Source organism: Dermacentor albipictus, unplaced genomic scaffold, assembly GCF_038994185.2.
Source record: "Dermacentor albipictus isolate Rhodes 1998 colony unplaced genomic scaffold, USDA_Dalb.pri_finalv2 scaffold_16, whole genome shotgun sequence".
NCBI classification, from domain to species: Eukaryota; Metazoa; Arthropoda; class Arachnida; order Ixodida; family Ixodidae; genus Dermacentor; species Dermacentor albipictus.
This window is the reverse complement of record NW_027225570.1, coordinates 4,591,835-4,606,678: the sequence shown is the minus strand read 5'-3', so window position 1 is coordinate 4,606,678 and position 14,844 is coordinate 4,591,835. Positions and strand designations below refer to the sequence as shown.

Below are 14,844 nucleotides of genomic sequence, written 5' to 3'. Positions count from 1 at the left end.
CAAAGGGGATGTGAAGGCTATGCAGAAGGCTGTGATGGCAACATACCACCACATCACGTCAAACGACAAGGTTTCAAACCAGTGCTTGCCCGTCTGGTCAAGACTCTTGGTGCTGTCAGAATGCTGCGCAAGCACAAAATGAGCCCATCCCAAAGCATCGATATAATTTGCTTGTCCATGTTTGTCAAGCCCTTCTATCAGTGTATGAGCGCCTGAGAAGAAAAATTGCTTCAAAGGTGCCAGCGCAGCATGACGCAACACAATAATAAATGCTTGCATTTTATGATTTGGGCAATGGCACCTAAGGAACAGCATGCCTTGCTTTTTGCTGTTGAAGCTGCATCTGCCATACTCCAGGAGCTTCATTTGAACCGGGGGCTACCGAACAGCGTGAGAATAGCTGAGAAAGATAACCGGCGAGCAGCGGCATCAGCCCACAAGCGGGCGTCTGCAGAAAATGTGCGACGGGCCTTCAAAAAACGTCATTTAGGTAGCTGTGGGCAGACAGATTACATCCCTGGTGGCTGCTGACCATCTATATATGTGGATATATAAATACTTTTTGTTATATTTGAATAAAAATGAGCTTGTGTTTTTTTTTGCATTTTCTCAAAACATGACTTTTTAAATATTTGCATCCTTCCGGGAGAGATTTCACAGTAATCGGGGCATCTAGAATTGTAATTTTTGTTGCAGTACTGAACTACATGAATAATGCACACAGTGGTAGGACCAGATTTTTGTATCTCAGTTTTAATATTTTTGTTGTCCCTACATTAAACAGCCACTTTGAACCCATTTTGAACCGAAAGCTTTGATGTGCTGTATAATTGTTAGTAATTGTTATACCAAAAAACCATTCCTATCATTGTGAAGATTATGGTTCCTAGTATCCATCTATGGGCCTGAAGCAAGATTTTGACAAGTAGCTTTTGCTCCATTGTTCCTGGAAACAGTGCTAATTAATTTTAGATAACTTTTGAACTAATTTGCATATTTTAATATCAATTTCATATTTGGAATCAGCATAAAAACTGAACAAGACTGTGCAGTTTCATTAAATTTGGTAAAGGGGATCTTAATGAAATTCGGAATACCCACATCCCCTCTTAGCATCCCCCCAGGTAATTCGTTTCCATCATTTCCAAAAGTGGTGCTCACAGTAATTACAGAAGTTACGCATTGCATTTTCAACAATATCTGGTTCGACAGTAAGCGTGGTTAAGGAAAGTGTTAAGAGAGTAGAGCTACTTTTACTGACTAGTGACCACGGTGTAAGAACATTATGAGAGGTGTGTGAACGGCACCCGTTCCAGCATGCCGGTTTTGCGCGCGCTTTAGGCAGTTTCCGTAAGATGGCGCATATCGTGTGGGAGCCGTAAGCGAGCGAACACAGCGAAAGGTGAAAGAGCGAATGCGAAGCGGGACATTGAAGGACGCGAGCCACGATAGGCAGAGGCCAATGAGCTCTTCAGTGATGTGCGCGCAGGAAACTGGTGTTATGCTGACCTGCCCTGCCGCTCGTTTCGTACTATCATCTGCTCGCACTTGTTTGGTTGGTTTGGTCACGTTCGCGCTTGTTTCAATTGCCACGGTGAGAAATCAATGGATGAACAGGTTCACAAAACAAGTCACACCTCAAGAGACCGTGCAGAAGCAACACACGTATACCAGTGCAAAGCATAGAAGTGCTCGCAACTGCATGTGATGAACGGGAACGATGATGTGATGTCGATGAGGCTTCACCCTTAAGAATGAGTTGGCGGCCCCCGAACATAAAGTGCCATCACTCGGAGGATGGCCGAAGCACACGCAAGTTGTTGACGACACGCCCTCAGCACGGCGAGGTGCCGCTGTTCGCACACCTCTCATAAAATTCTTACACCGTGCTAGTGATATTGGCAGGCTGTCTCAATTGCTGATGTTTCAGGCAAAATGACTTTATATGCATGACCATGTTAGAACAAGGTGATTTTTGTGAGTGATGTTGGCGGGGGGAGGTGAACAGGGCTGAATAAAGCCAGATCAACTAAGGTCAAGCATGAGTTGAATGTATTTAGCTGAATGTCAGTTTCACAATTGACAAGCTGATGGCTTGATCTAATCTGACATACCTTTATTTGAAACTATTATTTGGAACTACATTTACTGTTACACACTTACGCCAATATCTTGGGGCCTCTAACTTGATCCAATCCTGCTTGCACTGGACATGTAGAGTGTGCATTATTGTACCCCAGAGAAACCACAAGTTGTAGAGCAAGACGTTTAAAGGGACACTAAAGAGAAAAATGATTTCTTCTGAATCAGTAAATTGCCTCTCTACTACACCAAAAACACCACTCTTACCACGATAAGATGCTTGGTAATCCAGAAAAAGCACAAGAATGAAAGACGGGTGGCGACGCCCCCGTGAAGTTCCCACACCTGGTCGCTGTAACGTTATGGATTTTGATGGCATCTTCTAGGGCCTACTCAATTATATAGCAGTACAGATTGACTACATTGTGTTTAAAAGGAACCAAATATTCAAAGCATATTTAGCACCAGCAAACAAGGACAGAAGGGAGGTTTGCTGGCGCTAAATATGCTTTCAATTTACCAACACGCCCAACAAGTGGCAATGCTCAAATAAACAAATGGCAAGTTTTGGGAACCTTTACTCAGCCGACGCAGCCCAAATGTGAAAACATACTTTGGAATCCCTGACGTCACACTGACGTACCGGCATCGAGGTTTGGCCGTGAAATTCAAATACTGATACTTCGACCTTCATTTTCTCGTCTAATAATCTAACTATTATTTTGAAATTACTGCCTGCAGTGTTCTCAAACAATGCTTTGTTAGTCTAAACTGATTTGTTGTTTCGCTTTAGTATCCCTTTAACTCTTTCCTTACCATGGGGAAAATAAGTTTTTTTTGTAGGTTATGCCACATTTTTTTTTTTCTGAAGGAACTACTGCACTCAGTATTTTATGTAATACGTAAACAAAAAGCAGACTTAATGCACTTTTAATGCATTAAAGTTTTATTAATTAGATGTATGTCAGGAAAAGGATATAGATTGTCAGAATCAAGATTGTGGGATAAAATTGAACAATGTTTTGTGAAGACATGCTGATATGTTCTGGGAAAAAAATGTAAAAAATAAGTTAAGTATATACAAAATGTATTGGCCATCTAATAGGCGCTACCTCCAAAAGAAATAAAAACGTTTCTTTGAAGAGGTATCCTACTACAAAAATTAAATGGAAGCACTACAGTTCACCGGTACAGCGGGCTGCGGCCCCCGATGTTCCGGGCTGGCTTACGTCATCGTCGCTTTCAGAGTCAAAGTCCGACGAAAAGGCATCATCCTCAAACTCACTGCTGTTCGATCCGTTGATGCAATCAGCCACCGGTGCAATGGAATCGTGAGATCTGCAAGCGGCGCGGAAGGTCTCAAGAATGGTATTTCAAACCATCGATAGTGGGCGGCCATTTTTGTTTTCTACTTTGGCGATCGTAAGAACTTCGGAGTGCGTTCAAACATCACCACCTGGGGAAGAAAAGCAAACTGCTCACAAAACAAAAATATAGTTTTCCTCCTTGACGTCTAATAGTGCAGTGTGTCTGTGAGCGGTGCAGAAGGTGTCAAAAGCAATGTTTCAAACCATGGTTAGTGGGCTAACGATGCCCAATGGGCGCGGTGTGGAAAGAGTTTATGGAAGTTCCGACTGTCAAATTCACCATGTCTTGCTTTCTGAACTTTTGTGTTTCTTCTGTGTTGCCATTACCCAAATAATGAACCCATCCCAACTTGCCCAAGTTTCCATGCCTCTAATTCTGTAGCATTGAATTCTGATGGCTGGTCATAGGCATCAACCTCGATGACCATATTTTGTCATTGGAGAGTTTTGGCTTGTCTAGATGTATGAGTGTTTGTGGAAGTCTGGGTTATCGTAGTGGTGTATGACTGGTAGCAGAACCTTGTAACATAGCGCTTGACCTGAAAGCACACAAAGATAATACTGCAGTGACTTGCATATTCTATTTAACTGCAGCAACATAATTGTTACATGTGTTCTTTTATAATTTTCCTTCAACAATAATACTGACACAACACAATATGTTTTGAACGCATTGTGATTGACAAATTATCACCAGTTGTCACTACTCTCTTTGCTGCTGCCGCCCATGGCCTTGGTAAGCTGGTTATTCATAAATGGTGAGAAGTTTGCAGACAAGCTAATACCCCTGTCACACGGGCACCCGCGAACTCCATTAAACTCCTTCGTCTTTAAGCCAATGGAGTTGCGCTCCCTGTCACACGGTCGCCCTTGCGCCAAGGAAGTTAAATGGAGATTTTGGGCGAAGGGAGTTCGGCAATGACCATTACGGTTGGATGGAGTACTCTCGTTCCCAGGTAGCTACAGTTCTGCAGAGAAACCACGCTAGTAAAATCGTCGTAACTGGTTAACTTTAAGTTCGTCGTAACTGGTTAAGTTTTAGCACTATTATTGTTTTTGGCCTTGAGATATGTGCCACATAATGGAAGTTTAATTTGTTTTTAAGGGCATCAGTGACTGTACCCTCTACACCAATACTTTGCCATGCCGCATCGGGAAACGTCGTTCCGCCATTTCGTTTGTTTTTATATGCACGCGAGCCGCACGTGGTGTCGTTCAAGCCGCACGGGTAGATTCTCCGGGTGACACGCATCATGAGCGATCCCGGCGCATTATTGTCGCGAACACACAGACACGCACGATTACACAGCGGCATCACAACTCGAAGCCCACCGGCCAAACAACGTGACCCGCGCTAGGGTGGCTACCCGCGCTGCCCACGCACGAAAGCAAACGCACAGTGTGGCCAGCATCGCTTGCAACTTCGCTATGCTTGGAAAACAAAAGTCTTGCGGTAACGTGCCGCAAAGTTTCTCGGGATTTTATGTTATTACGTACTGCGTTAAAAAATACACATAGCTCACTTTAACGACGACCGTATACGTTCACAGTTGCACGCAGAAGTAAGCGCAGCAGCGCCGTTTCTACCCCGTGCGGTGCCCGTCGAAAGCTCGCACTGTGCCGTGTAGCACGGCCGCAACTCCATTCCCATCAATCTCCGTTAGGGAGTTTCATGCTCAACGGAGTTCGCGGGTGCCCGTGTGACAGGGGTATAAATCTGTGTACAGTAGAACCCCGCTGTTACGTTCCTCACTGCTGCGTTTTCCCGGCTGCTACGTCGTTTTCATCTGGTCCCGGCATAGCTTCCATAGGATCCAATGTATAAGGAACCCCGCTGTTACGTAGTAGCTTTGAAAACATTCCCGCATGATACGTCGCAACTTAGCACCCCGAATCCGCCTGGGCTAAAGTAGGCAACGCGCTCCAACCGCCATTTTGGCTTTTGACGAGTTTTGGCCAGGCTTGGCCGGGCTTGGCTATAGAACTGGCTGCAAGAAGCCGCACGCCAGTTCGAGAAGCCGCCACTAAGTGGCCATTCGTGAAAAATGCTCTCACTATCATCACTGTGATTACGGTCACCGCATGGTTTTTGGACGGGTCTACTCATGGAGGAAGGAAACTCGGGAGAGGCCTGGACGTCATTCTTTGTGAAGCTAAAGTGAAGTCTGAAGTTGGCGTTGCTCATGGCATTGCTCCGCCTATCGGGCCAGCTCTCCTCTCTTGTTTACGTTTCTCTCGAAACCACGCTGCGCCGCGCTCAACCAGATTGCTTGGACGCGCGCGCTTCGCAGCAATACTAAACAATCGTTAGCACGTTAGCATGACTACGCCAAAGAGGACAAAATTTCCCGCGGATATTCCTTCGTCCGTTGCCATTGCCATGGCGTGGTGACGATAAGAAGCACGAGCCGCATGATGCCTGGGAGTTGCCAAATCCTAGCTTTGGAGAAGCTGTCGCGGCTCTGGACCTCCTCCCCAGGTACGTCGCACCTCACAGCGACGCTGACAGCAATGCGACCTTCCAGGCTATTGAGAAACGTGTGGTGATTTCTAGCGAGCGAAAGAAACGGCAAGCCACAATTCTAGGCTTTTTTAAGTCCTAAGCGCACTCTGTGGAAATAAATTGTCTATAGTTGAAGCTGCACTTTTTCTATTCATTTTCGGAGCTTTCCTCACTGTTGCGTTTTCCCATCTGTTACGTTTTTTTTCCCCGGTCCGGTGAAAAATGTATGAACGGGGTTCCACTGTATTGTTGATGTTGATGCAACTGTTAGGGAAACTGGCTCCATATTTTCCACCTGCAGCCGCAGGCGGAGGCTTCTTCCGTCCCACGACGGGGGTGATGCCACCGGCCGTGGGGGGCCAGCCTCCGTACCCAACATCGGGGACTGCCATGCCTCCTTATCCCCCAGGAGGAGCCACCAGCATGCCTGCACCATGGACACCGTACCGTAAGGGTGCCACGTATCATTGGGCGTCCAGTGAAATCACTTACTCAAGCACATTAAAATTTGTTTGCACTCTTGTGTAACTAATGTCCTTGAATAGGGTATTTAATGGTGGCCTTGTAGTACGCTGTTATTTTATTTAGATTTATCATGACTAATGTGTTCTTGCATTTTTCCAAATACCGTACTTATTTGAATTAAGGTGAGGTTTTTTCCTGGAATCCTTAGACACAAAGTCATCTCCCACCTTATATGCGATGCTAATTACCGTTTTAATATGGCAGCAGTAGCACCACATTTCTGGCTATTCAGGTTTTAGATGGCTGCATAAATTGTAGCAACTAATAAACCTTGGCAGGTAATGCAGTATCATACGGATAGCTAGAAAAATTTGACAGCAAAGGCAGGGTACGGGTTATATACCAATTTCGCCTTGTAGTTTGGCTTCACGGCAGCGTGGCATGTGCTGCCGTAAAGCCACATCATAGAATGAAATTCATGCTGCTGTGTAGTTTCACCTTAAGGGGGAAATTGGCATATGACCCGCATCAATTGTTCTGATTATTCTGGATGTTTCGAACTGCAGTAAAGGCTAGTCAATTCGGAAAATCGGATAATTCGGACTCGTCGTCAGGTCCCGACAGGCATGTGCATTAAATGCAACAAATTCTTGTTAATCTGGACGTATTTAACTGTACGTCAGTTAATTTGGACAACTCTCGTAACTCTGCGAACGCGGAGCTCTGCAAACCTGTTATACGCAAAAGAGCAAAAACGGTGTTAGTGTTGAACCGAAATGAAGCGGCGGAGTCTACGTGGCCATAGTCATCAGCGGAAATCGTATGGGAGTGACAGCAACACTGGAACGCTTTGTCCCTACTTGTGCCTTTAATGCCTTTATTCTTGCGTTTACCGCTGCGCATGACACCACGTTGGCTACACGCCTTCAAACTGCGTAGTTGCCATTTATGATCACTTCAGTGGGGATCTGCAGCGGTTGCGGCAAGCAGTAGTTTTGTTTTTACTCGGTGCAAAGCAGAAAATTGCAGCTTTTGCCCTGCTGTTGTGCAAAATAGAAGCAGTATTTGCTGAGTCATTCAGTAAATAAAAGCATCTTTATGTAGTAAGCATTTGTTGTTTTCTCGATACCCTCAATAATTCAACATTCGCTTAATTCAGACATTTTTTTCGGTCCCGTGAAATACGAGGTAACAAGGTTTTACTGTATTAAATATTTCGAGCAATCCCCGCCAAGTCTGAATAATCCATCAGCTACATTATATAGCGTTTTATTAGTGTTCATACTTGTTAGTTTTCCCAGGTCACCCAACAGCATCCTCGCCTAATAATCTTGACCTCCTTATAATTGAATAAGTGTTGGTATGCGTATGGAGGAGATAACAGGTGTTAATTATATATTTACGGTTCCTAATATAGGTAATGACTTTTAAACATTGCCTACAGTGTGTACAGGTGATATGTCACCTTAAAAAAGACAAGTCCACTTGTCAAAACGTTGGCTCCTGCTTTTACGTTGTTCTCGGTTTGCTAATAGTCAAGACGATTGATTGTAAGGCAATACAATATTTGAAGCCAGTCATTCGAGCATAATTGGGCGTACACATCCAAAAAGCTGTTGCTACCACATCCTGTATTCTAATGAATTCCGGACAATTTCACTTCGAAAACTCGAACTGAACTATGGATGATCGCACTTTTGTCGGGCCTCATCGTTCGGGGAGCAGGAAGTGAGCTTCCTTACCCCACCAACGATCGTGGTGACACACCATGGGTGGCTTTCTTGTGGCACAGGGCGTGGGTGCCTGCTCAAAAGTGAGAGTCACCTTTCTCAAGGTCAAGATCGGTACGCTGTGACCACATTGAGGCATCACTTACAGTGTCCTCAATGAGAAGGAAAAAGAAAACTTCGGCTGCGTGTGTGAGGCCTTGTTGAAATGGCAGTGAGAAGCTGTGCCCGATAGGCGGACAGACAAGCGGGGCTCACTCACGGCCCAGTGTCTGGTTCAGCTGGTGAGCTACTATTGCCGGGGGAAAAGTGAGTGCAGGTGATCTGCCCACGCTGCCTTTTTTGTCTTGTATTTTTGAAGTCAAAATTTCGAGAGATTTGGATTCCGGCACAAAAATTGTCGCGAAGAACACATGGGCTGGCACCAACGCTAAAAAAAATTTCTACTTAACCAGTATTTCGAGACATCAGAGTTCGAGTTAAATAGTTTACTGTATCTCATAGTTAATTTAAGCTTGATGCCATTGCTAGGACCAGATAGGAAGTCCGAATTATGTGATTCTTTGAATTAATGAGTGTCAAATTAATTAGATTTTATTCCAGTATCTAATTCTAAGCAATGGAGCAATTCTTGCTTGCCTATGCTGTGCAAATGTGAGTGCTGTTGCAAAAGCTGACATTTCACCTAGAAATTGCTCAAGATTTCCTCATTTCCCTGATTTTGAAAAAAGAAGTATTTTGGGCATTATCAGCTGCATTAAGCAGGAACACCACTGGTTATTGTGCTTCCTGGGCAGTGTTTTTGCCGTACAGACTCATTCATACTGTCAACTCACAGAGGTCACACAACCAACCACATGGTCACAAATTATCACTTTTGTCGAAAAGAATCTGTTTTGGGTCAGTCGCTCGCTGTTCAGTTTTTCGATCACGCAACTGCAGTTGCAGAGTTACTGAACCAACCAGCAGCACAGAAGGAGTGGATGTGTACATGCTGACACCTATTTTACGTGATGATGACAATGTGTGCAGATGCAAATGGCATCAATCGTGAGACATTTTGGTGTGGTGATGGAGAAGTAGCGCTTGCCGGTGTGAACATCAGTCGCTGTGAATCGCTCCTTGATCATGCAGTGATGGCTGGTCGAGCAACCTGTTCCAGTCAGTAATGGAAATGCACCCTAATTGTCAGCCCTGTATCATCATCATTAGAGAGCTTTAGTTTATGGTTTAGTTTAGTTGTAGTTTAATTTATAACGCAAGACACTTGCGTTAGCATTAGCGTGCGCCGCAACACTAATTCCACTAAGATAGGCCACACTGCACGGCACAAAGTAATTGTTTCAAATAGCGGAATGAAGTGAAACGTTAACTTAAACATATACGACACCAGCTCAGTGTCCGTTTGGACTTAATTAAGGGGGGACGTGGCAATGAAACATTTTTTTTTTATTTATAGGAATAAATTGACGAAATTTGGCATGCAGGTATGATTTGTTATGCCGATACCATAACTGAAATCAGTTTCAAGCTATCTATTATAGTTCTTGAGTTAGAACACTTGACATCCTCTAATGGTCGTCCCCCAAATTAATTAATTACACATAATTTTGTCAAGATTCTCATACCAGCATGTTCAAGGAAGCTCATTATATGCAATAAAGCTATCGGTTTATTTTTAAATGCCAAAATAAGTACAAAAGCTTCTTTTCTGAACTTTTCTGTGCATATGGTCTTACTAATGACCTTTCCAAAAAACCCATTATAATTTTTTTTTATGAGGTGCAGATGAAAAAGGACAGCTTTATTGCACTCATCAATGTTTCACGATCTAAGTGCAAACGACAGGATGATTCTGTCTTCATTCGTTGTGAAATTGCACTGGGATGACTGAAAGCAACTGCACAAAAAATGAAAGCTGAGAAAACGGAGCTCAAACATTTATTTGCTGGAAAAATCAAAATATTTCCTTTTAGCACCTAAAACCCCTTTGAAATGTAGTCCTTTGCCAGTGAGAGCACATTTTCTTTACATTTTAGGTAGTTTTTCGCTTCCTTACAGCAGTTTCATGTGCCTTCATTGCCTTTTGGATACATTGTGCATCCTTTTCACCAGGCCGCCACAGTGAACATGATTCTGGACTGTATCCCAGTTGCGACGTAATTGTTTGCAGTGCTCTTTCACAGCCAGCATTGTATAGGCAAACTGTATTTACCACAGCACTTTCAACACTCAGGAGTGAAGCAAAATATTTCCTTTTAGCACCTAAAACCCGTTTGAAATGTAGTCCTTTGCCAGTGAGGGCACATTTTCTTTACATTTACATTACATTTTATCGGAGTGACGAAATGACATTGTTTAGCGACTCTATGGTGTTCTGTGTTTTGCCTTGCTGGCATCTTTCAAGGAGTTCCCTTGCAGATAGACGCTTATATATAGGCAGGAGCGCTGCTCGAATATGTGCTGGAAGCTGCAGCTTGTGTGCAGGGGCTGGTTGACCTGAGGCCACCGCAGAATTAAACTTGCACCAAGAGTTCACGCCAGTGGGACAGTGCTTTTGATGCAGCTCGTCATCGGTAGATGTTATATGGTGAAAAGTAGCCATGATGGCCTTTTCCATAGAAGGTGCATCATTTGGGTTACTTTTTATGGCTAAGCCATAATAATTTGTGAGTTTTTGAATTAAAGCCTGCGTTAGGCAGCCCTTTCCACTCATACTGAGCTCACAGTCCTTGCTCTTGTTTTTCTCAACAAGGTTGCGCAATGCAGTTCCCATTATTTTTTCACATGATTCACATACTCTTGTTTGTGTGGGGCTATGAAATCATACATCTTCTCTTCACTGAGGGCAATATAAGTGTGGCTGTCCCCATCATAAAGGACATTTGGGTAACGGAGCTGGTGTTCCTGAAGAGACCACTGAAACATGGCTTTTGCCGCAATTATTTTCATTTGCCCTGCACTTGCCTCGGTTATTTTTTTGGCATTGTGGTCAGTGTTCTTCATGCCACTCTGAATAAATGCTATCTCCAGGCTTGGGGCCAAGAGAACATCCATGGCAATAATTGGAGGGGACACAGTGGTCCAAGACAAGGCCAGAATATAATTCAATAACACAGCCAACACCAACGTGACTTGTGTGGTCCCTTGTCGTCCAAGTGCCATCAGAGATCATATCAACGTTGCCTGGGGCGCATCCAAGTTCCCTGTAGATCTCGCGCACCTTCTTTGCACTTTCAGACTGTATTGTCACGAGTGGTGCTACACACCGGTAATTAGAGAAGACGAGCGCACAGCAAGACAACCATTTATTGAGGCGAACTTGTGCCCCACATAACCAAAAGCAACTAGCCCAATAGCAGCAACATGTGCAAGCGTGGACAGCAAAGAACGAGCATCCCCTATCTGCGGGCAGTATTTAAAGGCTGTGAAGTAACGTGCGTAGAACTATCGCGAGAGATAGCGCGAGTTGCCCTGCCTGGTACGATGGGCCCATCGTAGATACGAGGCTATCGCGGTAGGTTCGTGCGAGTGCTCACACGCGTTAAAATCCGTCATTAGGACGCCACCGGCACAGATGCAAAGCCCGAAAGGCACGTGGCATTGCTCCCCTCCAAAAAAGCATCGTCTCGATGTTGAAAATAAGCACTTAGGTAAATAAGTACACAGCACTAGAGTTCGTGGTGAACACAAAGTAAAGAAAAAAAGAACTACGCTAGAAGTTTTCTAACGTGCGTAATACGGCTTCATGCGCACAACATAAAAAATTTCAGGCCGTGCGCGCCGTCGCTGCGAGTTCATCAACCCGTCAGGAATCACCTCATAGTACATACAATGCACCCACACGACGGACAATCTTGTTTGGGCCAAAATAATGTCGAAGGAGTTTCTCGCTGAGGCCTCGTTGGCAAACTGGTGCCCATACCCAAACTTGGTCGCCGGGCGTGTATTCTTGATGGCGGTGTCGAAGGTTGTAGTGCTGGGCGTCGATTGCTTGCTGTCTTACGGTTCGTACTCGAGCGAGCTGCCGGGCCTCTTTGGTGTGCTGCTGAAACGTCGCCACGTCAGGATGTGGGTCACCTTCATTCACATGAGGGAGCATGGCGTCGAGTGTCGTAGTCACTTCCCAGCCGTAAACAAGAGCGAACGGTGTCAACCCAGTTGTCCCCAGTTGTCTCCAACCCAGGTGGCATAAGGGAGTACTTCATCCCACGTTTTATGTTCTACGTCAACGTACATTGACATCATGTCCGCCAGGGTTTTATTTAGCCGTTCTGTGAGACCATCACCTTGCGGATGGTATGCGGTAGTTCTGGGGTGAGTAGTTTGGCTGTACCGCAGTATGGCTTGCATCAGGTCACTACAGAGTGCTGTGCCCCTGTCAGTGATACTGGCCTCTGGCGTGCCGTGACGCAGGACGATATGAAAAATAAAAAATCTGGCGGCTTCTTCAGCGGTGGCTCTTGAGAGTGCGCATGTTTCTGCGTAGCGCGTCAAGTAATCCGTCGCAACAATAATCCATTTGTTCCCAGCGGTGGATGTCGGAAAAGGCCCAAGAAAGTCCAATCCAACTTGCTGGAATGGTTTTGTCGAGGGTTTGATCAGTTGCAGGAATCCGGCAGGTTTCGTTGGGGGAGTCTTGCGGCGTTGACACTCTCTGCACGTACGGACGTAGTGCTTGACCTCTTCGGCAATAGACGACCGCACGCCAAGTTTCATCCTAGACGCCAGCGCTCGTTTCTCCCCTGGCGGAGCGATTTCATCTCCAACGGGTGTAGGTTTCCGTCGCCGCTTCCCTTCACGGTCGCGCCCGCGTTCAGTTCGCGCTGCGCGCGAAACGTCTCTTGTTTGTGACAGCACCTCTTCGGATGACCGGAAATTATTATTGTGTTGTTAACTGTCACGACAGCAATGTAAACACGAAAAGGTTGATGCCACCAATGAAATTCTGCCGATTCACAAGAAAATGGTACGAAAGAAGCAGACGACAGACATGGATTACTGCGGTGCGCCGAGCGAAGTAAACATCTGGCAAACGAAGCGAGCTCGTTCATTGATCACTCCTGAGTGTATGACGGTTTCTATATGTAACCTACGTGAAATTAATAATTACTCGGTACATAATTCTTTTATTCATATAAAAACTTTAAGTTCAACGAGCGCTTGTCCTGTCTTCTTTCTCGTGTTTCGTTTGTGTGTGCGCTGTCTAAGAATGGAAACCACGTCTGTTGTATGCGCTAGCAGTGGCCGAAGTTCACGCGTGCTGAGAAATTGAATATGTGCATGATGCATTGAACATGACCGGAGTTCATTCCCGCTTCACCACTGCACCGATCGATCGGGTTACTGGACGATACACACCCGCGTCTTGGTAGCACCGGCATTGCTGAAGCAGGAATGATTAATAATACTTTCAACTTCCGTCTCTTGAGTACTGTTAAAAAATGACCAAGCTGTCTACATTGCTGCCTCTATTCCATATTGTAGGGGACGTACTAGTTAAAGTTGTGTGCGCATGTCGTACTTGTGCTATGCAGCGATATATCTTGTTTATTTCCGCACAGTGTCGATAGAAGCCCGTTGTCGCCATCAGAGACAACACGGATTTGTAGCAAACATAATGTGAGAAACTGCAAAAATGACTTTAGCTCGTAGGTGCCGTATGTATGTGCCGCATCGTATGTGCTGACGATTTTTCCGGTGGCACATACGATGTCGTTTCCAATTACCTGCTCAGCGTCCCTTACATGGTTAAGCAGACGCTGCCCTTTCGCCGCATTGCAGCCATAAAAATAATCGTCAAGCGTACCGATCTTCTTAAAGCAAATATAGCGTATGCAGTTTGTTTCACACTAAGGGGAAAACTCGGAACGTATTGCGTCGCGATGCGGCAAGCAATGGAGTCGTGCGGCGGCAGCAGCTCGAGCAGGCGCGCACGCTTGAGGGGCAGTGTCGTGATCTGCGTCGTCTGCTACGACGGCGCGCGCTGGCCGCATTTTCGTGAAGCGTGGAACTGTCAGGGACAGTGCACCGATTTCATCGGTTCTGCGGGAACTGAGCTGATATTCTTTACTAAGCGTTGTGCGTCGCCACACTCTGATCCTTCATTGGCGATAATGGAGTTCCACAAACTTCTTTTGACAACATGGTTAATTTGTTCTTTCGAAAGGCCGGAGTACTGAGCGTGTGCACGTATATTTCTTCACTGTGTGTGCTACCGTAATGAGCAGCGACAAAACGCACCAAGATGTGCGCGCAACGTGCTCAGTCTTTGTTTGACTCGAAAGGAAAACAAAGCACTCAACAATGGGAGTCGAACACGGTGAAACAAACGGACACGATTAAATGAAAGTTTTAGGTTCAGACAATGAGCTGGAAGGGATTTTTCTCGACAACCATTCGCTGCACCAGACAGACCCTGCCCGCCGGTGGGGAATTGGACACGTCACGCTCGGAACTTCAGTTAGTATCTCGTCATGTCCCCAGCGGCAGCGATGACAGCGCTCATCCTGGAAGGCAGTGAAGTGTAGAATGACTTGATCAGGGATGTGTTCATTCGCTGCACGTCTCAGTCGCTGACGATGGTGGATCGAAGCCTATCCTCGGGCGACTGATAGAGGGGATGTTGCGCCAGCGATACTTTCAACGAGCCCCAGACATTTTAAATGATGTTGGCGCCCGGGGATTGAGGCGGCCGCTC

At 45.5% G+C, this 14,844-nt stretch overlaps 1 protein-coding gene across 2 annotated transcripts in view; it reads left to right on the top strand.

The window, feature by feature from the left end:
• Positions 1-14,844, top strand: part of TSG101 (tumor susceptibility gene 101) — a 106,336-nt gene that overhangs the window by 33,422 nt on the left and 58,070 nt on the right. For both annotated transcript variants that reach the window (XM_065454781.2, XM_065454782.2), the window contains exon 6: positions 6,254-6,400. In XM_065454781.2, the coding sequence (XP_065310853.1) occupies positions 6,254-6,400 (147 nt within the window). The remainder of the gene's footprint in view (positions 1-6,253; positions 6,401-14,844) is intronic.